The sequence below is a fragment of the Orbicella franksi genome, chromosome 10 (assembly GCF_964199315.1).
Source record: "Orbicella franksi chromosome 10, jaOrbFran1.1, whole genome shotgun sequence".
In the NCBI taxonomy this organism is placed as follows: Eukaryota; Metazoa; Cnidaria; class Anthozoa; order Scleractinia; family Merulinidae; genus Orbicella; species Orbicella franksi.
The window spans coordinates 16089582-16116351 of NC_138154.1; the positions used below are offsets into that span (position 1 = coordinate 16089582).

General features: G+C 37.6%; 4 protein-coding genes across 5 annotated transcripts in view; 1 reads left to right on the forward strand and 3 right to left on the reverse strand.

Moving 5' to 3' along the window:
- Positions 1–5245, reverse strand: part of LOC145500401 (RNA exonuclease 4-like) — a 7291-nt gene extending 2046 nt beyond the window's left edge. Inside the window, exons 1-6 of the mRNA XM_081479922.1 lie at positions 5079–5245; positions 4536–4729; positions 3781–3869; positions 3483–3557; positions 2529–2603; positions 1–979 (exon numbers count right to left, since the gene is read on the reverse strand). The exon at positions 1–979 is cut by the window's left edge and continues 2046 nt beyond it. Coding sequence (XP_081336048.1) covers positions 857–979; positions 2529–2603; positions 3483–3557; positions 3781–3869; positions 4536–4729; positions 5079–5245 — 723 coding nt within the window. The 3' untranslated portion in view covers positions 1–856. The remainder of the gene's footprint in view (positions 980–2528; positions 2604–3482; positions 3558–3780; positions 3870–4535; positions 4730–5078) is intronic.
- Positions 5246–6239: 994 nt separating this feature from the next.
- On the reverse strand, positions 6240–9761 carry LOC145500414 (uncharacterized). Its single transcript, XM_081479936.1, has 3 exons — positions 9305–9761; positions 7306–7525; positions 6240–6383 (listed from the first exon to the last, which is right to left on the reverse strand). The coding sequence occupies exons 2-3, from the start codon at positions 7501–7503 to the stop codon at positions 6240–6242; spliced, it is 342 nt and encodes a 113-aa protein (XP_081336062.1). The 5' UTR covers positions 7504–7525; positions 9305–9761.
- Positions 7571–17433, forward strand: LOC145500368 (sorting nexin-33-like). Its single transcript, XM_081479881.1, has 17 exons — positions 7571–7881; positions 7970–8056; positions 8164–8238; positions 9772–10004; positions 10912–11008; positions 11511–11636; positions 11746–11860; positions 11987–12120; positions 12550–12653; positions 13090–13193; positions 13871–13951; positions 14206–14282; positions 14889–14978; positions 15086–15142; positions 15296–15353; positions 15964–16055; positions 16850–17433. The coding sequence occupies exons 1-17, from the start codon at positions 7858–7860 to the stop codon at positions 16898–16900; spliced, it is 1605 nt and encodes a 534-aa protein (XP_081336007.1). The 5' UTR covers positions 7571–7857; the 3' UTR covers positions 16901–17433.
- A 2040-nt stretch (positions 17434–19473) lies between these two features.
- On the reverse strand, positions 19474–26632 carry LOC145500376 (protein adenylyltransferase Fic-like). 2 transcript variants are annotated; one of them, XM_081479891.1, is made up of 3 exons: positions 26377–26632; positions 24143–24958; positions 19474–23404 (listed from the first exon to the last, which is right to left on the reverse strand). In XM_081479891.1, the coding sequence occupies exons 1-3, from the start codon at positions 26630–26632 to the stop codon at positions 23337–23339; spliced, it is 1140 nt and encodes a 379-aa protein (XP_081336017.1). In that variant the 3' UTR covers positions 19474–23336. The 2 variants fall into 2 exon arrangements, with proteins under 2 accessions (XP_081336017.1, XP_081336016.1); XM_081479890.1 differs by having other exon boundaries at positions 23311–24958.
- Between the last annotated feature and the right edge of the window lie 138 nt (positions 26633–26770).

Genomic DNA, 26770 nt, shown 5'->3' on the forward strand with positions numbered 1-26770 from the left:
TGCCGCCGAAGTGTACCAAAAAGATGCAATTAGGTATAAATATTGTTAGATGTCCATGATATTCCCAATTAAGTTTATTACAAGCCTTTTCCAAAACTTTGAGTCAGATTTTGGATTTTCTGGCTTTTATATTCTTCCATTACAGTCGAAAAGGACGTTTAATAGCCTAAACTTTTTTACCTCCCCCGGTGCCTTTTCTTTTTCATAGTCAGTAAATTTGCACAAGACCTACAATGTCATGAACCTCCTGGAGAAAAGGAAATTGATTCGAATTGCCGACAGGTTTGAAAAAAAGGGGGTTAAAAAGAAGTGTTTGTATGCGAAGGGGAAATCACTTTTGGTTCGAATTATCAACACTTCAGAGAAATTGGGATTCTTCTGTACAAGTCTGGGTTCAGTCTATTTCACCAGGCCAAAATCATTCTTTAACTTTTGCCAACTTACAAGTGTAACGGCACGGGAGACGTAAAGTTTTGTATAGGTAGCAGGGAATAAAAAGAAGAGCCTACACAGAGCGAATTTCGGAGGCATGAACTCGGTTTAAAATAGTACTGTCAGATACTTCTCTCTCAATAAGAGGCAGTTTCTCGTGAGGAAACTATATTCATATCAGTCGTCTATTCTTCTGTCTAATTCATCCCATGAACACTGAGAAAGGAATAGCAACAGCTTGTAACCATCGAGAGTCCTCATGTTACTTCGCAAATCGTGACCTGAGATGCAGGAATACAACTAAGAGGGTCACTAAGAGGAATCTTTCAAGTGCAGTCGCTGACCAAAACCAGTGCCGGCAAAGGTATAGCACCTGGTGTTCCTGTGGCACAGACTTGCAGACCGAACCTATGACACTCCGCTGCTATCTATCTTGTTTAATTGCATGTTGTTTCGTTGAATACTTGAATTTAGCCTCCTTTAACTGTCTTTCCCACTGTTTCCTATGCAGTGTGTAAAGCTTCATGGCCACTTGCGCGTCTTGCACCTGTGAACGTAACAAATTTATCAAACAGGAATATCTTTTGACCCCGGCTCTCAGTCCCAAGTTAGAATCAAAATTCTCTCTATTGACCATCATTCCTCTCTTTTGATACTAGTTCTGAGAATTCAGTGATCCATCAATACAAAAAAAACTATATGTAGCTGATGTTATTTACTGTAAGTTCTCATTACAAGTCTACTCGACAACGCATGACTAGGAATCGCTAGGTAAGTCACTTTCCATTCGAATAGCGTAACTTGTTTAAGGTCTAGATCACACTTGCGACATAACGACATAATCACTCGTGAAAGTGAAGAATGATCATCGCAGTTAATTTTCCAATTTAAGCAATTGGAAAGAAGAAGCCTGAAAAAAAAATCAGGGCTTCAACGGGATTCGAACCCGTGACCTCCGCGATACCGGTGCGATGCTCTACCAACTGAGCTACGAAGCCACACATTGGGAGCGAGGTCAATTAATCGAGTTAATTAATCGAGTTAATTGACTCGATTAATTGACCTCGCTCCCAATGTGTGGCTTCGTAGCTCAGTTGGTAGAGCATCGCACCGGTATCGCGGAGGTCACGGGTTCGAATTCCGTTGAAGCCCTGATTTTTTTTTTTTTTCAGGCTTCTTCTTTCCAATTGCTTAAATTGGAAAATTAACTGCGATGATCATTCTTCACTTTCATCTACAACCGCAGTTCATATATGAATTGTTTCATATAAACTTCACATCATAATCACTCGTGTCGGTGATGTGAACATCGACATAAAGACATAATTAGAAAAAGATCAGTTTTTTCCCCTATGTCGTTATGTTCAAGCTGTTAAGTTGCTATTATGTCATTATGTCAGGATGTTCACACTGCAAACATAACGGCATAATGTCTTTTTTATTTCGTTAAAGCGGTTTTTATCGTTACGTCGCTATGTCTCCAGTGTGAACTATCCTTAGACACCGATCCACTTTGAAGTAATTCATCTATCGGAGAACTTTACCTGCCCTTTGATGACCAGGGCCATATAAGTTAGGTGAGATACCTGACTAAAAATATTAGTACACCCAAACATCTGCGTTCAGTTAGCAGAACACGAGACTTGGGTAGTTTTCCGCAACATCATTGTTTTAAATAAAGCTACAGATTGACTTTTGTCTGAGGAAGCCGAGTGTAATAAACTTTCAAGACGATAATTTAAAAAAAAAATAATAGCCAATGGTAAAAATATAACGAGAAGCTTAACCTTGGGCTGTCTTTTCATATATGGACAAAACTGCCATGAAAAAAAAAAAACATTTTAGAGTAATTTGCTACACCAGAGGGTCAAAGTAACTTAAGGTTGACACTCTTCAAGCGCTGTTTTTCAAGGTAATAATTGATTTGCCAACATTTTGAGTAGTTTTACTTCATGTCTTCGTAGCTCAAGCAACAGTTTGCAATGTTACTTTAACACAGGAGAGGCAAGGCTCTTATCCTGTGAAACACAGACCAGAGGTTGAATCGTCTCATTAATGGAGGTAAATAGATGGTAGATAGATAGAATCGTACTTACAGAAGAATGTTCTCCTTCCTGGATGGTTATGTTGAGAATTTGCTTGGCAAGTTTTCGTAACGCAGGCCTCTTGCTCTACACATCAACACAAGTACACTAATTACTTACTAATAAATTATCAATATTTAGAAGTGAAGTCTGACCATTTCTAATTAATTTACTGTTACGCATTTGTACTCTTGGCTCGAACCTGGACCGTTCGATCCAGACAGGGCATGGCACCTCCCAAATTATCACGTAATTGATAAACTAACAGTTACAAAAATTTTCTGTATCAAGAGCTTAACCCTGTGGAATACTCGGAGGTAGCGTCCACACTATCCCAGAGGAATTTGAAAACGCAGCTTTCTTTCTACGCTCAGGCCTACTGTAAATACTAATGAGTCATGAAAACGGTGCTTTTCAAAAACGCTCTTCAAACCAGAGGAATTTGAAAACGCCGGCGTTTCGCTTTTGAAATCAGAGCTTTCGGAAACAACGTGGCCAGTAATCATGATTTCCCTGACTGAGTTTTCGTCAAACACAAATCCAAAATGACTGGTGATTGGTGCGTTTTTAAATTCCTCCGGCGTAGTGTGGACGGAAAACATTTGATGTGATTTCAGAGTAAGACTTCCGTTTTCAAATTCGTCCGGCGTATTGTGGACAGGGCGTAACGTACTGTAGGAGTTCTCATGCATTCTCACTAACAATACATCAATACAAAACACCCTAAATAGTGAGACTGAATACCATAAATTCTTTTGGTTTATAAACCCTGGGCTTATTGCCTTATGTTTTGGGAGAGCTTATAACCGAGGAAGCTTAAATCTGGATAGGGGGAAGCACTTGTAAGTGACAGAAAATTTACTTATCAAGAGCATTTTGTATCACTTGGATTTTACCCACAATCCATCTATGGTTGCCTACCATAGATAATAATCTTCACTGAACTAATTCCAAAAACGTCCTCACCTGCGCTATTTCTTGGAATGGTTTGTATTTAGCTGTATCCCGAATATCTTTATGAGGATGATCAAGAAGCAACACCTATGAAATACAAAGCATTACTCTCAGACTTAATGCAAAGTATTTAATAGTTTATTTATCAAAGATTGTGCTGTTGTAGAAGCTTCACCCACAACTTATGCTATCTTTATGTGTGTCACTATCTTACCTAATATGCATTTTGTAGCAAATAGTTCTATTTAGTCTGTAGAATTTCATTTTTCTGTTAATTTTAATTTAACTATCTTTTAATTAAGCAACTCACCGTAAGGTCATTCTTTAAAGCATGCCCGACAAGGATTTTCCCTCGAAGAAGTTTTGAAACTTCAAGTTGAACTGTCTTGAAGTCTGGGGCTGATAGAAAAGAGAGAAAAACAACAACAAAAAGACACCAAAAGAATTAACTTTAAAAGAAAAGAAGAGTTACCCTAACCTAGTCTATCCTTAGCCATCAATTATGCTTTTTGTTTTTGTACATTAATCTCTTCTCTAATGAAGTATTCTGTTTATATTGTGGTTTCAACAGACATAAATGATTAACTGACTGTGAATTTTCCCATTGTAACTACAATCCATGTTACATTGTTTTTCAGCTACCGTACATTTACTGTTCAAATTGGATCACTTACTGTAGTATATTATAAAAAATAGATCTGAGAAAAGTTAACAGCTATTACGTAATTTATACCTTTCCATTGGTATATGACTTGTGGTCTTTGGGTCCACAGAATGATACCACTTTAGAAAAAAGTCATAATTTTATAGCATACCTACTGCTCAAGTGTAAGTTACCACCGTCTCGAGAGGCTCTAGTGTCGCCAGACAAGTGGAGTTTTAAAACTGTCAGTACAACTGTTTGAACTTCAGATTCTCTCATGATGAGAATCTTGTCCTAGGAGATGTGACTCTGATATCGCGAGAAGAGATCCTTGTCTAGAGAAACGAGACAAGAGGTGATAACTTACTTTTGAGCGATACCATGACCTCTTGTTCAAAGTACTATTCATTCCAGGAACCTACCATTTTTCAAATTTACAGGTTTTATTCCACTGACAGGAGTGCGGTAATCAACCACCTTCTCCTGTGGTGCCACGAATGAATCATAGACGACATGACCATGAGAGTTTACTATGGATACTCTTGCCAACATGTGTCGCTTGCCATCAAACCCAACCCCAACCATCTCACAGTCCAGGGCAATCTTCTTTGTTAGCCTAGAAAAAAAATACCGGTAACTTCTTTTTTACTCATTTGAAGTGACTTTGTGTGTTTTTGCAAACAGAGAAGAAGACATGGTAGAACAGAATATTATTATAAACTGGCTCAAGGTTCCTGATCCTCTCTCATGTAGTCCAGTTCTAACCCAATTATAATACAGTTATGAATGAAACACCTTTCTTAAAGTGGCAACCTTGAATGTTTTTCAACTTTTCATTGGTTAAATGTGAAGAGAAACAGGTACAACAGTCAGTGCACTGGTTGTTCTGACAAGCCACTAGAAGTTTGAGTAACAAGTGGTATGTCTTACAGCATGGTTTCAAATCAAGAAGACTTCATACAAACCCTTCAAGAGTGCCAGTGACCAGTACATCACTAGGCTCTACTCCATTGGATGTTTTGATTCTTTTTCCTGTAACTCCTTCAAGATCTTCAGGATCAACATCATCAAACCACATTTCACTTGAGCTAAAAGGACACAGCAAAGGTAAAGAATCTGATCTCACCGACATGTCAGCCAACACGTCAACCGACGCATTGGTAGACACACCACTGACACATCAACGACACACTACCGACGCATCGGTCGACACACTACCGACATGTTGGTCAAAATATTTTCCCTATCTAACTATTATTTTGTTATTTCTTTCAGCTGGAAGCAAGAACAACTTCATAAGAAAGGACGAAAACGTGATAGCTAAATAGCCGCCATTTTTAAAATGAAACACTAGGACACAAATACACCATAATTATAGGGACAGTGATGGCAAGTGCCTTAAATATCATATTAATATTAGTTAACTATAAACTACATGATCCACATGTAGACCAAAGTCCATTGATTAACCAACAACTTTGAATTACTTCTGGTCAAACTACTTGCCATGAGTACAGTGCTAATACAAGGCTAATTCCAATGAATACGCTTCTAACTTGGCTCTGAGGCTTAAGGAATGAAACAAATTAAAGAAATTACTTATTCATCCCTCAACCTCAATTTGGTTTCTTTTGTTTTATTCTCCTAAGCCTTGGAGTCAAGAATAATATATTGAAATTGGCCTATCAATAGTAGACATTATAGCATGGAAGAAATTTAAATTATGTATGAAAAATCTAGAACACAGCTCCTTGTTTCCTAGCACATCTATTGTCCTGTGATTTACAATGTACATGATTGAATACTTTCCAAAATCTTATGCCAGTGAACACTGACTCTAAATATACTGACCAGAAATATTTTGCAATGTTCCTTTAAAGTATCTGTACCACTCGGAGACTATCATTAAGGAAACAGGTCATATTGTTTCATCAAACTGCTACCCTGATAGACGTTGCCCTAAACCAAGTAATGCTGACCATATACTGAAGTGACATCACTCAAAATTATACAGATATTACAGTATGACAACATGATTATGAAGAGGAATCTAACCACATCATTAATTGCTTACTGTATTGAACCCTCAAAGGTATTTTAAGATTAAACTTTTGCAAGATGTTTTCTCAGAAACTATAAAATTCTCTGGTTTCAACTTGCCTTGTTGTTTGTTCTGTTTGATCTCGTTTCAATCTTTTCTTGAACAACTTCTTACTCCTGCGTCTCACTTCTCCTTTCTCTTTCTTGGTCCGCTTTTCTTTTTCAAGTAGCTACACAATAAAATTGAAATGAAACAAACCTAATGTTTTTTTTTCTTTTTGTTTATGGTAAGCTTTCATATCATGAAAGCTCACAAATACATCAATACAAACTTATCTACCATGTTCAATAAAATAAATTTACTGGGCAATAAGCTTAATGTGAATCAATCAAATAGAGGCACATGTATAAATCCCTCCTCTGGCATACTGTAAGGTAAGGATACAGGGGTAAAACCAGACTACTTGATCTGGGGTTGAGCACGCTAATCATGAGGCCACTGCACCTCCACTCTCTGGCATAAATTCCATGTATTTTACTTGTTGATGTTTCCAGGGGGAGAGAGCCATTTGGCATTATTCTTGTAATTTGACGCCATAAGGAAGGGGTAGGAATTCAAAAAAAGTGGACTTGAACTTGTGGTAAAGAAGTTGCAGACATCAAGGGACAACCCTGTCCTTATTTGAAATTGTCTGGAAGAATTATCGTCTGAAAAAGAGGGCCTTAACAAGCTTTGTGCCGTGTTTGAAAGCATAGTCCCATCTACTAACTATGTTGAAAGTAAATACGGTATATAGTTTTGCTTGTAGAATTCAAATCCCCTTTTCGGTTCCACAACTCATTTTTTGCCATGTACATTTACGTCCCAGGGTAGGAGCATTTGGTCAACAAATATAACCCTAAGGACTAAGGGGGCGGTTAGTTTAATAAATACCATTTTTGGCCCCGGGTATGGGATGTTGAACAACCAAAACTTCAAAAGTTCAAACATATTATCCAGGTTTGTATTGACAGTGAAAGATTATTTAAAACAAACCAAATAGAACTATTTAACAGAATGGAAGAAGCTTAGTTTTAAAAATTAGAATACTACACTTGCTATTTTACTTTCAGGTTTCAAACCTTCGGGGGTTTCAAAGCTTCAAAGCTTACCGCTTGTAGCAATTTCCAGTTAGACGACATTTCGGTCGCGGTTTTTGGCAATTGAGGCTGAATAGTGTGTGGGTTCTCCACATTCGGGTTTCTTTTGCTGGATTTAATTGTCCTCTTTCCTTTCGCATCCTTTAAATGCAAGTTACGGGTGTGCTTTCGTTTACGCTCTAAGCGTTGAGTTTCACGTTCGTCCGCCATCTTGGAAATCTCCTCTCTGAATCTGCAATATTTTGCACAGCGAAATTTTGAGTTCATAGAGGACGTGGAATAAAGGACTGTCGGAATAAGGGTACCCGGTGTGCACCAGATTCCACATCACGCTGTACTCGGAATGGGTTAGATAAAGCTCGTGTAATTTCTCAAAGGTGGCCAGAAAGTGTTTCACACGTTTAGAAACTGTCTTTTTTACTATCGTAACCCAGCTAAGCTCATTCATCGTGAGCGCCAGAGTTCCCCGAGAACGTGCGCTGCCGCAGAGAGTTTGTTCACGTGACATCACAACCAAAAATAGCATCGTTTCTTACCGAAATGGAGTAAGATACATTACAAGTCATGGCTGTGTCGCCTGGTTGTAAAGTAAGTTATCCCTCTCTCGGACAGTTTTAAGTTTACAAGAAGACGTTTCTCTGTCAGATTTATTTTATGTATTAATATTGTCGCCTAGGTTCGAGTGCTGTATGATTTTGAAGGTGATGGTCCTTCTGGGGAACTTGTTGTCTACACGGATGAAATCTTGACCGTCACTAGAACGGTAGGTGCTAGAATATGTAAAGCTTGCCCTTACTCTTTTCTTTGTACCTGTTTTGTAATTTTCCTCAGTTGTTTGTTTGTTTGTATTTTTTTATTTTTTCCTGCCAGGACGTCGGCGAAGGCTGGTGGGAAGGGATTAGCCTCAACGGCTCAAGAGGCCTGTTTCCTCAAGCTTACGTTGAGGTGAAATTCCAGTGAACTTTGTGCACTTCAATGTCAGTTTGTCTAGTCTGATTATAAAGGAAACAAGGGGCATAGTGTTTCAGTGAAGCCTTTTTACGCAAAGCAAGCATTTCCATATCAATAGACAAGAAACCTTTCACGAAAGTCCTCACACTTTCACGAATGAATGGAAATTTTTAGGTTGTTAATGTCTTATTTTGCAATACTTGAATTAGCTAGCCAGGACAATTTAAGCTTAATTTGGAAATTTAAAGTTAATGTTGTGGCTACTGTACTGTTAGTTTTACAAAATTAAGTTTGTCACTGCAGTTATGTCTACACATACCAATTACAGTGATCGGCCTGCACTCGTTACAGATTTACAATATTGTTAATCAATAACAGTTTGCGTTATTCTCACGTGGGGTAAAGTGCGAACATTTATTTTAATACTTCTGTCTTGCCACATTTACAAACGTTGTGGTGAAGAGAAAGCACATTAACTTAGATTGTTATCATTCAGACCTCAAAGTATTAAAATCTGCTCATCAATGGAAAAGTTATCTTAACTACAAAAGCTGTTTATGTGGCAAGGATGTGATTGTTATGAGCAACAGTAACAGTGGCTGTTTGACCAATTTTGGAATTTAAAACTCGTTAGCATATTGGGTGATTCCAGAAAATATCCATACCCTACCATGGCAGCGTGAATATTTTAGCCCCCCCCCCCTTGCCTTTGGAAATTCCAAAATGGTCTACCCCCCCCCATGCCCTCCAAATTCCAAAGTCGTTAACTTGACCTCCCTTCCATCCTAGTTTGACTTCCTACGACTTCCAACAAAAGAGATTTTACGCTTTTACATCTTCCAAGAAGTTTGCCAACTGTCTACAGGGCTTGAAATTGCAACCGATATGATCACATGCATTTTCGACTAACTGTCCAGTGACTAAAACTTCTTCCTCTTCAGCCACAATATTTTGCAACTTCATTTTCGACTAAACTAGTGAAGGAATAAAAATTTCAATTGTTTGTGTGTTAATTACTATGGAAAATAGAACATCTGCGGGCAAATCCTGCTCAATTTACCTTTGATATTCTGAACGATATTTACTTGTTCAGACACCATTACAGCGGTTTCTTTATGAATATTTATCTCTGGCGCATAGTAAACAAACATGGCAGGTCGCCATCTGTCGCAAACAATTTTTTAACGAGAAATTCATCAACTTTAAGACCTCTGGAACCCAATGTACAACCCAGAATTTATCACTTTTCTTCTGTAAGTGAACATGTGTGATCCATTCCTACGTTCATGGCGCTCTACAAAGAAATGTAGAAAAATATACAATCAGTAATGAAATCTATATAAAAAAAGAACAAGGTTTAAAAACTAAGTACATTTCGAAAATATTAACAATGTCTTCAAAAACAATGAGTAGCTGTCCATAAATAGTGTCCGCTATAGTAGAATGTCTACAAAGATTTATTACCTGTACAGTGCAGACCTACATGTGCATCTAAAAGTACTAAATTCCTGTTAATATTTTCCACAGCTTATAGACTATTCACCTCCACAGTCAAGCAATTTTCGACCACTGCCCTCAGGACCTATGCCTAACCAGGGCTCGTTTGACACAGCGGATGGGTGGGATGATGACTGGGATGATGATGAGACTGTAAGTAACTACAGTGGAGGGGATCAGGAATCAACCATTTCATCCTTACCCAGGCGAGAGACCAACTCAGGAATGGTGAGAACAGGCACCATACGTAAGAGCATGAACAGGTAATAAATAATGTCATCTTATTATAGCTGCAGTCCCACTTTTAAACTGAACTGCAGTGGAACCCCACCTTAAGGCCACCCCTTTAATATGACCACCACATTAATATGACCACCTTGTTATCATGGACACTTTATTCTGGTCTGAACAAAAGTCCAGTCAGCCATTATTTTCAGCCATCCCATTGGGACCTAATTTTTGACTGGATTAACAGGATTCCACTCTAATGTGAATTTAACCAATGGATTAACAAAACCAATCTGTTGTTCTTCTGTAGCCAACTAAATGAAAAACAAGTACATAGTGTACATGACGTAGACAAAATATGTTGTGTATGTAAAGTAAATTGTATGCAAAAAGATACATGTAACTTGAGGCCACTTTTTAAACCTGGTTCACATTTTAAATGCAATTGCATACACCAATTCAAGTGCAAACACAAGAATACATTTGTGAACTGCAAATGGTATAGAGCAGTTTTCAACTGAATGTCATAAAACCAAAACCAAAACCAAACCAATTACTGACCAATTAGACTACAGTACTCAATTTAAACTGGACACTCAGTTGAAAACCGCTCTAATGCAAAAAAGAGCTAGGAATAGGAAATTTCCCATTTTCTGGTGCTTCTATTTATACTTGTTTCACTTGTGAAGATTGCAAATGCAAATGCATGTATGCAATCTAAGGAAGCAAAGCATGACCTATCTTCCATCTTGAAAAAACAAATTAAATGGGACCATAAAATGTTCCTTATGTTCCTGGCTCTCGCTAAGCATACATTATGTGGACATTGTTTATGTTACTTTACAGTTGCATTAATTTTCTATGCCAATATATATACATGTGAATTCTAAAGGCATTACTAGTTAATTGTTATTAAAGTTAAACCTGCATTACTTTCCAAAGGTTTTCTCATTTTGTGAAGTCTGGTGGAGAAGCTTATATTATTGGTGCATCACAGGGAGATGTTAAAATTCCTCACAATGAAAGAGTAGCAATCAGGGTAAATTGTTTCTTAAGGTAATAAAGTAGCTTGTCCAAAAATTCAACACAATGTCCCAGGCAAGGGCTTGAATCTGGACTAGTCAGTCCAGAGCTCAGTGCACTAACTGCACCTCGACAGTGATAGATTGAGAGAGAAGCGCATTGTAGGGCCAGGGTAGAGATCAGATCATCAGATCTGTAGTGTGATACATTTAGTAACTGCTTGACCTTGTCACCTTGACAACTAGGCAACAGAATCCTGTCGCATCCAAAACATGTTCATCTATTGTCAACAACTTGTTGTCATGTTGACTCTTGCACTTCTTTTACTTGATGGATCAAATAATAATTATTCTATGAAAGCCTTGAAAGAAATGTAAGACAAAAATTTTAAGTTGGCAAAACATGTAAAATATTATTTTATCATCATAAGTTTTATCTTGGTGGCAGTATGAGGTGCATAACAGACAATGTGTGAGCTACTGTGAATAAAATTTTGTTTCCTTTTTCACTTTTTGTAGGAAGATGGAAATAGAATTGCTTGGGATAGGAGCCCTGACCCATTTACTTGTGTGATAAATGCTCCAGAGAAGAAGAGTAAATTTAAAGGAATGAAGAGTTTTATTGCTTACAATTTAACGCCCAGTGTAAGTCATGAAAATTTAGACAGAGATTGGGATTAAGTCTTCAATGAATGTGTGGTAATCATGAATGGGGTAATGTTTTGTTAATTTTCACTGTCATTGTTTTTTTTAGAATACTGGAATTGTTGTCAGCAGAAGATACAAACATTTTGATTGGTTGTTTGATCGTTTTGTCGAGAAGTTTACATGTATATCAGTTCCACCATTACCAGACAAACAAATTACAGGTGAGCAGGGAAGGTAAAGTAACTTATACAGTGCTTGTTTTATGTCGCATATCCTCAATGAGTTGTAACCCACTCACGTACTGTCCTAACATTGAAATACTATGTAACATTTTTTTCTTCTTCAAGGGAGATTTGGTGACGAGTTTGTGGAGAAAAGGAAAGAAAAACTGCAACTATGGATAAACAGAATATGTCTGCATCCTGTATTGTCTCAGAGTTTGGTGTTTAAACATTTTCTCACATGTGGAGACAATGAGAAGGTGATTAATCAAGATGACATCTAGACCTTTTAACATTAATTTTTAGTTTTGGCAACCCACTAAAGCCAGTTAGCCCCATTATAATCAAGTCCCCAGTTTAGCAGACAAAATTCTCCATTCTTCATTCCTCATTCAATCAATCAATCAATCTTTATTTAAACATGAAAATCTTATCATAAAAATGGTCTTCCTAGGAGTCGTGTAAAAAATTACAAAGAATAAATTAACTATATTAACAGGAATGGATTTACTAACATTACATTACATTAACTAACGAACTAATTAACTAGCCTACAGTAAAAACTTATGTAATAAAACTTTCTCTAATTTACAGTGCACTAAAAATAATCTTTCCCATTCAGTGAGGTTTTAAATAGTTTTAAACTAGATAGGTTCTTCATTTTTCAATAGATTATTTTCATTTCTTAGGAATGGAAGCAAGGCAAAAGAAAAGCAGAGTGTGATAAGCTTGTTGGTGCTTCTTTCTTCATGACAGTGGACTGTCCACCACAAAAATTAGAACTGCTGGCAGTGTAAGTTTTATGATACTATTGGCATTCATTTTTGTCATTTCTAGCCAGGTTAGTTAATCTTAATCAGCCTTTAACATTATTATTACAATCAAGTTTATTGTCATCAGTATATAGAGGATATTACATGGCCGAGCGGAGGTACAAAATTTATCTTCGAGTGTTGATAAATATTTCATGATATTTCCAGACATTTTCCGAAGATTGCCAAAGATGCCAGAAGAAGATGTGAAGATGTTTTGATCATACACCAACAAATCTAAGTGTAGTTAAAGGGTCAGAAGATCATTTTTTAAAAAATGATATCTTCACATGTGAAGATATCATATCGTTTTTATCAATTTGTTACCACTCGGTATACCACTGACCTTTATGTAATAAAACATGATTTGTGATGGTTCACTTGATTGCTAACATGTGCATTTCTCTTGTCTCTTAGTGAAAATAGAATGGAACAGTTTGGACGGTTTATAAAAAATATGGATGAGAGTGTCAAGGCGATTCAAGAGCGAGGTCAAGTGCACTGTGAAAAGTGTCAAGGATGTAAGTTCTCAATGTTCTCAACAATGTTGAGTCAGAGGTAGCATGGCCCCCATTTAGGACACTGGATTTGTAATTAATCAGGGGGCCCCAAGTTCAAATCCTCCTCCCTGTTTTTGGATGGATTTGTGTTGAGAGGTCATAACTACAATTCCTACATGTCTTGTTAATAGCCACTGGTCAGCCTCCAAATACCATACACTCATTAAATAAAGTGATTTTCTTTTTCATTTTGTTTGATTCAAACATAAAGTTTCCTGATGTTTGGGGGATGTTTGAGGTGGTACAGAAATGTTGAATTTCCCATTGACATGCGTTACTCAATGTGTAGTTCCAGAAGATACCCATACCTCCCCCACAAAAGGGAATTTGTCAAAGTCCCCCCACTGCTCTGGAAATTCCAATTGAGATTCATACATTTCTTTAAATTTTTTGGTCTTACAGGACTCCCACCCCTCAGGAAATTCCAATCCCTTCTGTGGGGGGAGTATGGATATTTTCTGGAACTGAACAATGATATTCAGTAAACATTATACCATTGGATAGACAAAATTAATCATTATTAGACTCGGATGAATCCAATTGGTGTATGATACACACTAGATGATAGTTGATAATAATATACAAGCTTGAAATTCAAGCATTTATTGTTAATTAATGTTTTGTTTTCTCCTTGACAGCTTACAGGAATGAATATAAGAAAATTGGTAGTACTTTTGGATCTCTCAGCGCAGCTTTTGCAGTTGATGTAGATTCAGAAAGTAAGTGTTTGCTCTTTTTTGTAGAAAAATAATAGGAAGCTTGAGTAATGGTGATGGCGATACTGAGGATGATCCATTACTAAAAAAATAATTTAGATGTAACCTTCAAATTTTTTACATCTGTTGGTCTAAGCTCTTGCTCAAGCTAAATATTTAATGCCAGCATTCAGTCACAAATGGAAACACTTGAAGGATGACAACTATTCTGCAACATTATAACATCTTTACTTTTCTGTACGTGTACCTCTGCCTAGGCTCAAGTCAATTAACACAAGCAGTCGAACACACAGGAAAAACATATGATGATATTGGAGAAATGATTGCTGACCAGGTGTGTAAGAAAAATGATGAAATTAAACCCCTGTTGTGGCTAGCAGAGCTGTGCAACTGTGGAGGCTTGGTGACCTCATGGTTAGTGGGCTCGACTCCGGGGCAAGCAGTCCGGGTTCAAGCCCTGGCCGGGGACACTGTGTTGTGTTCTTGTGCAAGACACTTAACCCTCTCAGTGTCTCTCTCCACCCAAGAGTATAAATGGGTACTAGCAAATTGTTGGGGAAACCTATCAAATTGTGGGGAGTGACCTGCGATGGACTAGCATCCCGTCCAGGGGGAGTAGAAATACTCGTAGCCACTTCATGCCACAGAAACCGGGATAAGCTCCGGCAGCCACGAGCCAGTCAGCTCCAAGGCTTCACTTATTTTAGAGCTGTGAAATTAAATTCAGTATATCAATGTAAGGGCAACCATGATCCAGTCATAGATGCTGATAGCATGAGCAAATCACTTCACCAGGATTCATTTTCTCATGCGCACAAGTTTTGACGCACATTCCCCCAGGTCGTACAGTAGAATACAGCCCGCTAAATTGACCAATCACAGTGTGCTTACTAACTGAGAGATATAATAATAGCTTTAATTAAGTATACATTTTTTTCAGCCAAAGAATGACTTTATACCATTGATCGAAGGACTCAAAGAGTATTCAGGGATGCTGAGCACATATCCAGATGTATTACAAGTTCACAAGGTAATTTAGACGTTCTTTCCGTTCTTAGAGTTTTCTCTGGGAGGGAACGGCTAGCTTTACAGAGGTATTCTGACCATTAGTCTCTCACTCTTTTTTTTTTTTAACAGGGCACAATTGGCAAAGTAAAAGAGTGTCAGAGACTTAAGGATGAGGAAAAAATGGAGGTACATTTATTATGAAACACCTGAGCTGATTTTTTTTTGCAGGTTTATTCTTGCAACCACATTAGAGAAGTTGTTTTCAACTGGCTTATACAGGTAGCTCTTTACTACTACATGTATTCTTCACACCTTTTTGTTAACTTACTTGCTTAACAGGATTCTACATTTGAAGAGATCAAAGCACGTGCTGACACCATAACAAATGTATCATTTGGTAAGTAGATTTGTGACCTTGAGTGAGGCAGTCAGGGTTTGTTTCACAGAGATGCCATTTTCGTTTTGACATTAGTCTGTAACGCAGGCATATTTTGGTGAGCAAGCGTAATTTTATAAACCAAGCACCATCTTAGATTCAACCTCACAAGAAGCTAGGGGAAATATGAAAAAGTGTCCTAGGGAGGAGGAGTGAGGCTAAAAGAGGAGTATGGGTGAGGGGGAGGGGAAGGAAATTGAGTTTTTTCCCTGCTTCTGCCCCCACCCCCTCCTCGTTCACTTTTCCTAAGACAACATGGTGATAAATCTACTTGATCGTGAGCTAAAACCGATAAATGGTGAGCATACCAAAAATGCCTGCACTGCAGGATATTTTTACATCCAAGCATTTCTTAGTAAAAACAAAGAGTGGAAACAATTTAGAGGGTTTGTATGTTGGTACAATGTGAAAAAAAGGAAAACAAAAAAATTGTAAATTATACCTGACATTCAAATGATGCTTAATGCTCTGAAAGAGAATATTAAAAGCAGATTCTGCATACTAAGTGATTCTAATAATGTTTAAATTAAGTTTTTTCCTTGCTCATAATTTCTTGTGTACTTGTTTGCAGCTGAAATGAGTCATTTTCATGATCAGAAAGTTTCAGACTTCAAAAACATGATGCAGCATTTTCTTCAAGAACAAATAAGCTATCACCACCGGGTAAGGTTTACATTTTGTGATGTTTCTTTTGGTTTGACTCTAAAAAAATTTGTCACGGATTATCATAACTGTATCAAGATTCTAGAGTAAGCGTAATGAACTGTTAAACTTGTTAGTGAGTTCATAATATAGCAGTTAACACTTAATCAGTGGCAGATCCAGACCTTTAGCTAGGGGGGGCAGGGGGGGACGTTTTTTTGGCTTTCCCTGCCGGCTTTTCTTCTCTCTGTGATTTTTTTTACCCAAAATAAGGGGGGCTGGGGCCCCTCCCCTAGATCTGCTACTATTGATGACTGGTATAGACAACTGTCACCCATTTTATGAACTTTCATTGGCCTTTTCAAACAAGATGAAAGAGCCTAAAACATTACCTAATGCACTTTCTTTGCTATGATGACTGTATCAGTATGCCTCTTACAGTTTACATATTTCCCAGAGCTAGCAAGCTTGTGAGATACTGAACTTTCCATCCCTCAGAGTGTTATTTGTTTTTCTGTATTAACAATATCCATTTTTGAGGCTTCATAGCAACACGAAGTAAGATATGGCTTTGATGAACCACACAATGTCTGTGAAGTTCATTATTTAATGAAGACATACATGTTTCGGATGAGACTTCATCCATCATCAGTTGTACAGTGAGAAATAAAATGAAAATGTGCAATAAATAGTATAACAAAGTGAGATGTTAACAAGAATAATTAAGGATGAAGGTGTGAACCAAAAAAGGGTAAAACTATTTGAGCTAAGAAAGGATACTAATATCTGTTTTTCTTTTTTTCTGTCATTTCCAGGTAATACAAAAGCTAGAAGACTCCTTGCGGATGTATGATCACATTCAATAACTCAATTTCCCAGAAATCAGCATTTCACTTAAGTTGAAGATGCATGCATTTTTATATCAACAGTAGGCTTAACAAAATAATATGGAATTACAAAAACTCATCTTTTTAACCTAACAAATATTATGATGAGAAAGAACTTGTCTGTTGATATGTTGAGAAGATTTTTGCGATACAGGCAAGAGCATTTTAGTCATGTATTAAAATTAATTCTATTTTCAATCAGTAATATGTTAACTAACAGAGATAATTATGCCGTCTAGTTTGCCAGAGTTCTTTCTTAAGGTTACCGTTTTTAAAACTCACTCTGTATCAAAGTATCAAAGCAGTAACGATTTCATCTTTCTTGACACAGTGTTATAAATCATGGGCGCTTGAAAATTGCTGCATATTTAGGGGAAAGGAGGTGACTTAAGAATTCAATGCAATATTTTATTATGAAATATGAATGCAAAGCACAAAAGAGTTCAAGGACGGATTCTTCTTTTCAAAACAATTATTCAACAATAAAACTTGTTAATTTTGTTACCTTTTTATGATGAATGTATGATAGATGTCATTTCATTTTTCAGTGTTAACTCCTTTAAATTTCTTTAGATTTGAAATAAGCAGTCTTCAGAGTTCTTCCAACCTGACCTCCCTCCCTCAAAAGATACCAACCCCTGTTTACCTGGTACAGTTTTAAGGAACAGTGGCTGCTATACCAGTTGTTTGCAAACTTCATACTAGTACATTATTTTATTGACAGAGTCTATTATATTTCTAAAGGGATTTCTGATATCTATAGAAAATTTGCTACTCAAAAATGTGTGTAAAGAAATTCACCTAGTGTAGGATTCCAATTTAATAGAATGTAAGCCCACCCGAAAAGATCCCCCCCCCCCTATTCTACGACACAGATATTCTTCTAAAACTAAACATTCGTAATATAAACCCCTGGGCTTTTGTTTCCTTTTACCTGCAGAACATTAAAATTGCCCTGTTGAAGTTCTTATGTATTTAATAATGCTCCTACAATATTTCAGAGACTTTTAGTGTTGATTGTTTTTTTGTTAAACATCAATATATTTAGTTAAATGCATTATTCAAACACTGAAATTTTTCTCATGGTGTAAATATACACTGATGCCACAATACATATCATGATAGTATGAAGATGACGCAATACTTTTCTGTACATGAACATGCCGAGAAGATAGTAATAAAGATAGTCAATGACAAGTTAGCAAATATTTCATTATTCCATAACTGTAAGTCAGCCAACTTTACCAACTTCTATGTTAGTGTTAGCAGGAATTATCAATCGTTGACAAACGTCATGGCTTTTAACGTAGACTGTAACTCACTTTAAAGAACAATGAATATGTATAAGTTTTAGCAGTCTATTTGATTCAAATTGTGAATTGTGGTGAACCGTTACACCTCAACTCCCTTCCCAATATAAGTCCACCCATTTTTGAAATGCTAAAATTCCTTGAGGATAAACTTGCCTTAGATAAAGGCCTTTTGACCAAACATAAGCCCAGTGCTTGTTATTAGAAGTAAAGAAGATCATGACATCAATTCTAAGATTAGTTTGGAACGGATAGGGTTAGAAATGATTATCTGTTTATTTTGTGTGCTCTTGTAGAAAGATCCTTTGTATGCCTCGTATTGATTTTAAAATGTACATAGTCTTCTAGTTAGGTAGGATTTTTCAATAGCACGTAAGTTTGATATACTTTTATTAGAAAATTCAGTCACTTAATGATAACTATTATTTGTTCATTACACAAGCTTTTTTGTGTGAATATTGTCTATTTTCCTAGGAGGTTGTAATTATAACTTCGTAACTGCACTTATTAGTAGAATTCTATTTTGCACACTATATAAATGCTACAATCTGATTGGCTGCCATCAGCCATCACCGTTCAATGTCTGGGGGTCGTCTACCAAATGGTGATGCTTTCTCATTTTTCTCAAGTTTCTGAAAAACATTTAGAAACATTCCTGAGAAGACGAAAAGAAGTTGAAAAACTGATTACTGTACACAGTTGCAAATGACAGTTAAGTTTGCACAATTCTGGTAAAGGAGAGTCTAATGGTACATAGAGAACTAATAAGACTTAATGGTTATTTGAGAGAAATTTACTAAATTTTCTCCGATTCTCATTGGTTTAAATTGATCACGTGACGCGATAGTGTTCATCCGCGGAGAGACCATCAGCCCATAGTGCCCCTCGGAGAAAAATACCCGGATGGATAGTACTCGTCCGTGAAAATTTCTCTGTAAACAAGCGGTTTTATGGAAAATAACAATAGAAATTGTTTTAAGTGGGTTTTTGCCTGTTTTCTTTCTCAAATTTTACATTTGGCTTTCACGGCTTTCATCTAAACAAGTTGAAAATAATTCAATGTGATTTTTGAAATGCCACGCGGAAGAAAATTTAGTAGACAATAGAGTGTTTATGTCTCGGAACTATCGGTCTGATAGTTGCCTCGTATTGGTTTCGGTCTGATAGTTGCCCCTTGGAAAGTTGATGTTCTTAAAACTAGCATATTTCTTTTAAGAACATCAAATTTTCGCGGGGCAACCATCGGCCGATAGTTCCTCGACAGAAACACACTATTGTTCAAATAGAAATCTCGACCTTATAATCTAACAGTTTTTAAGCTTTATTCGCTTGTCAATGAAAAAGGCAGCTCCAAATGGGAATAATTAAATAGGAAACGGTACTTTATAGAATGTTCGTATGTCTTTAGAAATGGTTCAGAGGGTCAGTGGTTGTATCTCACAGTTAAATTATCAACTTGGTGTTCTGGACGATGGGGTTGTGTATGGCTAACGGAATTTGGTCACAGTGTTAGCACTGTTTTGATGGAGAATTCAGGAAAGTCACAGTTCTTGCCTAAGTTGCATCACCCGCCAGGAGTTTCATTAACGACCGCGCACCAGGCACATTGACCCGCTGTGAGGATGATTTTGCCTGCCTGGTTTTCCCATCTGAGGTAATTTTTATCTTAGGAAAAAGTCTAGTTCAAAAAATTTGCCTGCCTGTGGCAATCAATTGCCTTCCTGCTGAGAACGTTAATGAGTCAAGCTTCTTTCGGTTTACATCATGTTCAGTGTCACTCCTGCAAGATTATTAATCACGGGTCTCTTTGCCCGTTCCTTTTGCCCTCTCTCAGAGTTTATTTTACTTATTTTGAGGCGGTTTCCGTGTTCAGTTAAGTTCGCTTTCACTTAAATTGCTTTGCAGTTTCTTTGTGTTCGTGAATTATAGATATATATTTCGTGCTATTAACAAGATTCGCTTCAAGCGCAGTGCATCACTAAAGTTTCAGTGTTTTTTTGCTGAAGACTTGGTTTTGCTCTTGGGAGACATGTAGTCTCTCTCAAAAGGTTTGATGGCGATGAGCCGCTTACTTTCTTGCTTGCCATAGGCCTTGTCAGGAGTTATAGAAATGCTGAATAGTAGACGACTTTTAGGAGATATTTCCAGAAATATATGCAGTGACGAAAATGGCGGATTTGACGAAATTTTGTGGATGGTATTGACGGATTTGAGCAGATTTGTCAATCTGTGCAAATTTTGTCAATAAAGCGAATCTGTTGGCAAAATTATATGAATGAGTAGAGATCAGTTGGCTAGAAGGGCCCCCAAAAGTTGACGAATGTGGCGCTGAAAATGGCCAGCGAATTTGGGGAAAGTGGTAAATCTGACGAAATTTCGCCACGTTTGTTGACAAAATTATTCAAGTGAATAGAGATCACTTAGTCAGAAGGTCAATATAAAATTGACGAATTTGGCGAAACGACGATTTTTGACGCAATTGGCAAAGCTGACGAAATTCCGTTAAGTTTATTCAAGTGAATAGAGACCACTTGGCTAAAAGGGCCACAAAAAGTTGACGGATTTGGCAAAAACGACGAATGGAAATATATATATAGATCTTTCCGTTTCAGTAGGGTAACATGACAAGCTTTTACGAGAGAAATACAGGGCGGTTTTCCCTTGAGTGTCGCCGAAAGTAATCAGGTAACTACCTTGGTTTTAATTTTGATTTGGTTGGTAATTGATTTGGTTTTGGTGTTACCCTTTATGCACTGCAGTTCTGTTTTACCCGGTTGATAGGCTTTTACGACAAGGGAAATACATACATCTTTCTCTTTCGCACGGGGCTCGGGCAGCATCTATTCATAACGAGAGAAACACATGCAGTTTATAGTGACCAAACGTAGGCACAGGCAATTGCCTGTGACTACGGAAAAAGGGTAAAAAGGGAAAAAAGGGTTTGTTCAACTCAAAAAATGATCAATTGTGAACATTTAATTGTTCGGCGTGTGGTTTCACATCATTTTCAAGTTAAAATTTTTTATCAAAAAGAAGACTATCAAGTAAAGCGTACCCAATTTTTTCAAGATTGTAGAAATTACGTATGCACAATATATCAGGGAATCTAAGAGAAGATTATGCAAGGAATATCTCAGAAGAAAAGTTAATAACGAACCTAGGGTTAATTCGCGCCGAAATATTGCCTGTTCACGTACCCTCTCTCTTTTCCCCAGAGTAATAAACTGGCTTGATCCTGCGATTCAATCTTATCTAGGCAGCGGTCAATTTTAAAAACCACACGACCCCATGAGCTCTAAACCTGAGTCCGTGATATGGTCACGTGATACTCGACAGCTGTCAATTGACTAAAACATGAATGTCCAATATCAAAGATGTACCTTGGGTTACCAAATTTTCTAAGGTATGGGTCAGGTATGGGGCTCACCTAGGGAACTTTTGGCGCGCAGGAACCTCTGTTATACCCAAGCTTCATGAGATTTTCCACACATTTTGTCAGCTCCAAACTTTGGCCTTATTTGAGGCTTGAGAAGAGAGAAGACTCACCAAACAAAATCATAGCCTTTCCCCAGACTGAACTGATGAAAATCTACAAGCTTCCAGACAAAAACAGTGGTATCTTTTGTTACACATACCTATTATAGCGGAGCTCCTGCGCGCCGAAGGCGCACGAGCGAGCCCCATACCTTAGAAAATTTGGTAACCCCATCGATCTGAAAAATTTTGGTTGTCACGTGACTGTCCGTACGTACGTACGTTCGTACGCCAATACCTTGAAAACAAAGAGAGTAGCACCATTACCATAGCTACATCTTTGATTTTGGGCGTCCACGCTATTGTTAATTGACAGCTGTCACAACAAGCTATTCGCTGACCGGTATCACGTTACTATATCGCGGGCTCAGGTTTAGAGCTCATCGACGTTGCGTGTTTTTTTTTAAGTTGACCGCTGACCAGTTACTGGTTTGCCGATTGGATCGCGGGCTCAAGTCACGTTATTTCTCTGGGGGAGAAGGAAGGAGTATTCGCAAAGGCAAAATTTCGGCGCTAATTAACCCTTGGCACGTTGTTGACTTTTCTTCTGACATATTCCTTGTACAATCGTCTCTTGGAAATTCCCTGATATATTGCGTACGTAATTTCTACCATCTTGGTTAGGCTTGTTGGGTGTAGTTTGTTAAAATTTAACTGTAAAAAATAGCAAAACCACACGCTGAACAATTACACGCTCACAATTGATCATTTTTTGAGTTTCTGATCCAAGAAAAAATCATTATCTTTTTCCTTTATCGTCAGTTATTGCAATCAGGAGCTTCGCTTATAGGCTTGGCTAAATCTGTATATTATTAATTTTCATCCAGTCAGAGTTTGAGCCAATTTTATTTTATACATGTTCCATTCATAAATCTGAAACTGCCATCAAGATGTATCATGAGAATGGAATATACTCAGTACACTATTGGACCCTTTGGGAGTGGGCTGGTTGACTCCGTTGTGTGGCAAAATGTCATGGACCGCTTAGGTGTAGACTGCTGGAAGTCTGTTTTTCTCTCAAAAGGAGCCAGGCATTATGAGGAGAGACAGGAATAGGAATAGTTGCATTTGTGACATGTTGAAATGTGGACTGCAAACAAACGCAGAAAACCTTTATATCACAACGTAAGACCATTGAAAATTCAGACAAGACAAGTCTCTTGGAGTTCTTTTTAATAATTGGCATATAATATACACATCTATTAATACATACCTTCAGGTAAATATATTTCTTAATAAATAACCCAACTCTCTAAGAGCACTTGGACTATTAAACAATTCCCGTAAATGCAACAATATATATGGATTGCACTTTTATTAGCCTGAAGTTATCAGACCTCTTCTTGGCAAGCTAAATTATTTCAGCACTCAATGTCTGAGATTTCACACAAATGCCACAGTTTTAACAAACATCTCTGTGGCACTCCTGATAGAAGTTTGCATGACTCAGTCGTTGGGCTGCAAGATAAACACTTATCAGTGAAACATTAGAACTAAGCAAAAGACACGAGTCAAGCTTCACTTGCCTTTGTTTTGGATGTTCTACTTTGTAGAATTGATACTTGTTCTGGTCAGAAGGGTTCACAGGTCGGAGAACTTTTCAACTGTATTTTGAAATATACATTGTACATGTACAAACCTAGCCAAAGAATAACAAAATTATTTCATTACGTTTCTAACAAATACACGGTATACTCAAACTCAGTTATGTAAGTGTATATCATACTAATATTTTTATCATTCCATGATGCACACCACTTCCATTGGAAGTGTTATATAAAACAATTGATTTGTGCTTTTAGCTATACATCATTGAGAAATTATTCATTTCGAAGATATGTACAATGTAGAGCACTGATGATGAAGAAGAAACTCCTGTGCTTCTTTCCTGCACTCCAAACTTCCCCCATGCTTCATAACTAGATGATGCACACTACAGCGAGAATCAGTTATTAAAAGAAGCATTGTATTGTAATCTGTGTACTACTGAGCTGAGTTAAATAAATATAATTGATTTGACTTATTTACTATCAATACCAAGTGTTTCTTAAAATATCATTTGAACATTGTCCTGTCCATGATAAATCTAACAAATATTATTCTTTTTCTACACTTAAAATATCATGAAAATCTTCATGTAAATCGTGGGCATCAGTGAGTTCTGGAGGTTTGTTATGACCCACGGGATAGATTGTTGTTGCAGTTAAATACTCATCAATTGTTCTGTCAGTGCATCTGGCCACAAATCTTATAAATGGTCTCATATCCCCATGATTGGCCAAATTCAAGTATTCATAATATTCATGTCGGTCCTGGTAATGGATTATGACAGGTGGAAATCCCGCTCGCATTAAAATAGAATTCATGACAAGCCTACCAGTCCGTCCATTGCCATCAGTGAATGGATGAATGTAGACAAGTTTGTAATGCGCAAGAGCTGCAAATTCAATTGGATGCAATATCTCAGGTTCCCTGGACAACAGCCAGTCATTAAATTCATTCATGTGTTTTTCAACTTCCATTGGACCAGGGGGAACATGGTCTCCAACAAATACCTGAGTATTTCGAAACCTGCCAGCTTCCAAAGGGTGTGCATGGCCTAAAACTCGTCTGTGAATTTCAAGAATATCGTCCACAGTAATCTTCTCTTGTTTTTGTAGTAAAGTACCATTGATAAATTTCAATGCTTCATCAAGTCCCAAGACTTCATTATGTTCTAAAATACTTTTTCCAGGCACAGCCATTCTTGTTTCAACTACCGCCCTGGTCATGGACAAGGTCATGGTGTTACCCTCGATAGCATTTGAATGATAGATGTGTTTATAGTAAGCCTCAGTTATGGCTCTCTTCATAGCAAGACTACCTTTGGGAATGCGAAATAGTTCATCCCTCTTGTTATCTATCTTATCAAGCATTTCCTGATCAAGTTGGCGTACTTTTGGTAACGTTCTTCCCCTGTTGGCCATCGCCCTATAGTTACCAGGGCTAACAGCAAGAGCTCTTGTGTAAAGATGCTCAGCATGAATAATGTCATCTTCTTCAAGAAATTCTCCATAATGCAGAAGAATTTCAGGATGATGTGGTGACAATGCTTCAGCTTGTTTAAACAGTTTTAATGCCTTGTCTCTCTTTCCTTCACTGTTCATTTCCAGAGCAAGTTTGAGTGCATGGAGGGCCTCACCCTGCAAAGGAGCTACAAAAAAAAACACAAAATATAAACATATATCCAGCATAACCCAAGATAAATCGATGCATGCAAGAACAATTCTTAATATCTAATGTTTAGTCTTTGCATACAGTTCTAAGACATGTCATTGAATATCTGTGCCATCAACGTTATCTGGCTGTTTCAAACCACACAAAGTTCTGTTTTTATAGGGTTGTACAATGTATAACTTTACCATTTTAAACTATGCACCAGACACTGGATAAATTGTGTCTCAGATATACTAGATTATTTACTTCAATCAAAATTTTCAAAAGGCTTCAAGAACAAATTCCACACTATTTTTTTCTCAAACACAATGTTTGTGTTTGATAATTGCCATTGCTCGTTTTTGTCAATAATAGGATCTCTCATTTTCCACTAATAAGATTGCTGCCTCTGCCCACAAACGCACCCTATTCGGAAAACAATGGCATCCGCACAGGCTCTCACTTCTCAGGCCAGGCCCTCAAAGGCTCGCTTTGTTTGCTGACTCATCTCTCACAGCTTTGCCTTTGCTAGTGCTGCAGCACACGAGAGCCTGCTGGCAGGCTGAGAAAACCTGAGTGGAAGTCATCTTCAGAGTGAAGTGAAAACTGTTTGTCAGCACAAGGAGTTATAAGTTCAGTCAGTTGAAACTGATTGGTCAGTGTAGCTGTAATGGTATAAGCTGTAGTAGCTGTAAGATTTGTGTAAATAAATTTGTCAGTAGTGAATTTATCTGAGCTATGTTGGTCAGTGTTGCCTTAACACCGTGAACAAGTCATTATTTCGTTAGGTGCCAGTGGTTGTTGACATCTATTGAGAGGCCATTGTTTTAAGTTGGTGTATCAGATTCCCTTACTAGAAATGATCAACTCCTCCCTATCCCACCTCCCCATCCCCCCTCCCCCACTCCCCCCCCCCCTCCACCTACTGTTTGATCTTTTGAATATATCTAAGAGGGGTGGAAAGTGATCCAGAAAAATCACGTAATTTACCAGTGCAATATCATGTTGACTCTGATATTTTACACTTAAGGGAAAAAACTTTCCCCACTTCGTTAATGAGACGGGAGAGGATATAAAATGGAATGGTCCTCAAAACACTTCAAAATACTATCAACAACCCGGGGAAGAGGCAAGATCGATAAGGAATGGCATCAACACCTTGGTTGGTTCCTCAGGTTTTACTTGATGTACAACAGCACTCCTCAGTTTATAACGCTGTTGAAGTAACAGACTTCGTCGTATAAAATTACGACGAGGATGAAAGATCGCCCGTTTGAAACAGGAAGTTTTTAATCTAGATGTATGAACAAGATGTCAATGTCAGATGCCACACATACTTTTCTTAGGAGCTTACTAAAACCTTCCCACATCCTAGAAGCAATACATTCACAATCGTAGTGTTGTATTTCCACTTACTTAAATTCTCCACCAAAGCAGTCTGCGGCGCTAGGACAAGGTTGAAACCAGGTGCGTATGATTCGAGGGAAGGCCTACCAAACAACGGTCTCCAGATTGAAGGAATATACGTCGCGATCAAAGCTATGGCGACTCCAGTAAGACTTGCAAGAATTAAATGGGCAATCGGAGGCATATTTCGCGATTTCCGACTCCAAAATAAGGACATTCGCAGCCGGTTACAGAGTTCACAAAGTTGCGTCACTCCGTCCGCCATATTTGTTTTCGCTTTTCCAGAGAGATACGAGTAACTTATTGTACGTGCTCGTATCTGATTGGTCAAGAGACAATGCAAATGAAACGGAATGGCGCGCGAAAAAGCAAACGTCAAAAGCTCAGACCTTTTAAAGTTTTC

Coding starts and splice junctions, on each gene's coding strand:
- LOC145500414 (XM_081479936.1), bottom strand. CDS start 7,503: ATGGCGGACGAACGTGAAACTCAACGCTTAGAGCGTAAACGAAAGCAC. Junction 6,384..7,305: donor ACTGGAAATTGCTACAAGCG/GTAAGCTTTGAA, acceptor TTTATTGTGTAG/CTACTTGAAAAAGAAAAGCG.
- LOC145500368 (XM_081479881.1), top strand. CDS start 7,858: ATGGCTGTGTCGCCTGGTTGTAAA. Junction 11,009..11,510: donor ATGAAAGAGTAGCAATCAGG/GTAAATTGTTTC, acceptor CACTTTTTGTAG/GAAGATGGAAATAGAATTGC. Junction 13,952..14,205: donor AGTTGATGTAGATTCAGAAA/GTAAGTGTTTGC, acceptor ACCTCTGCCTAG/GCTCAAGTCAATTAACACAA.
- LOC145500376 (XM_081479890.1), bottom strand. CDS start 26,632: ATGGCGGACGGAGTGACGCAACTTTGTGAACTCTGTAACCGGCTGCGA. Junction 24,959..26,376: donor TGCTTTGGTGGAGAATTTAA/GTAAGTGGAAAT, acceptor TTTTTTTTGTAG/CTCCTTTGCAGGGTGAGGCC.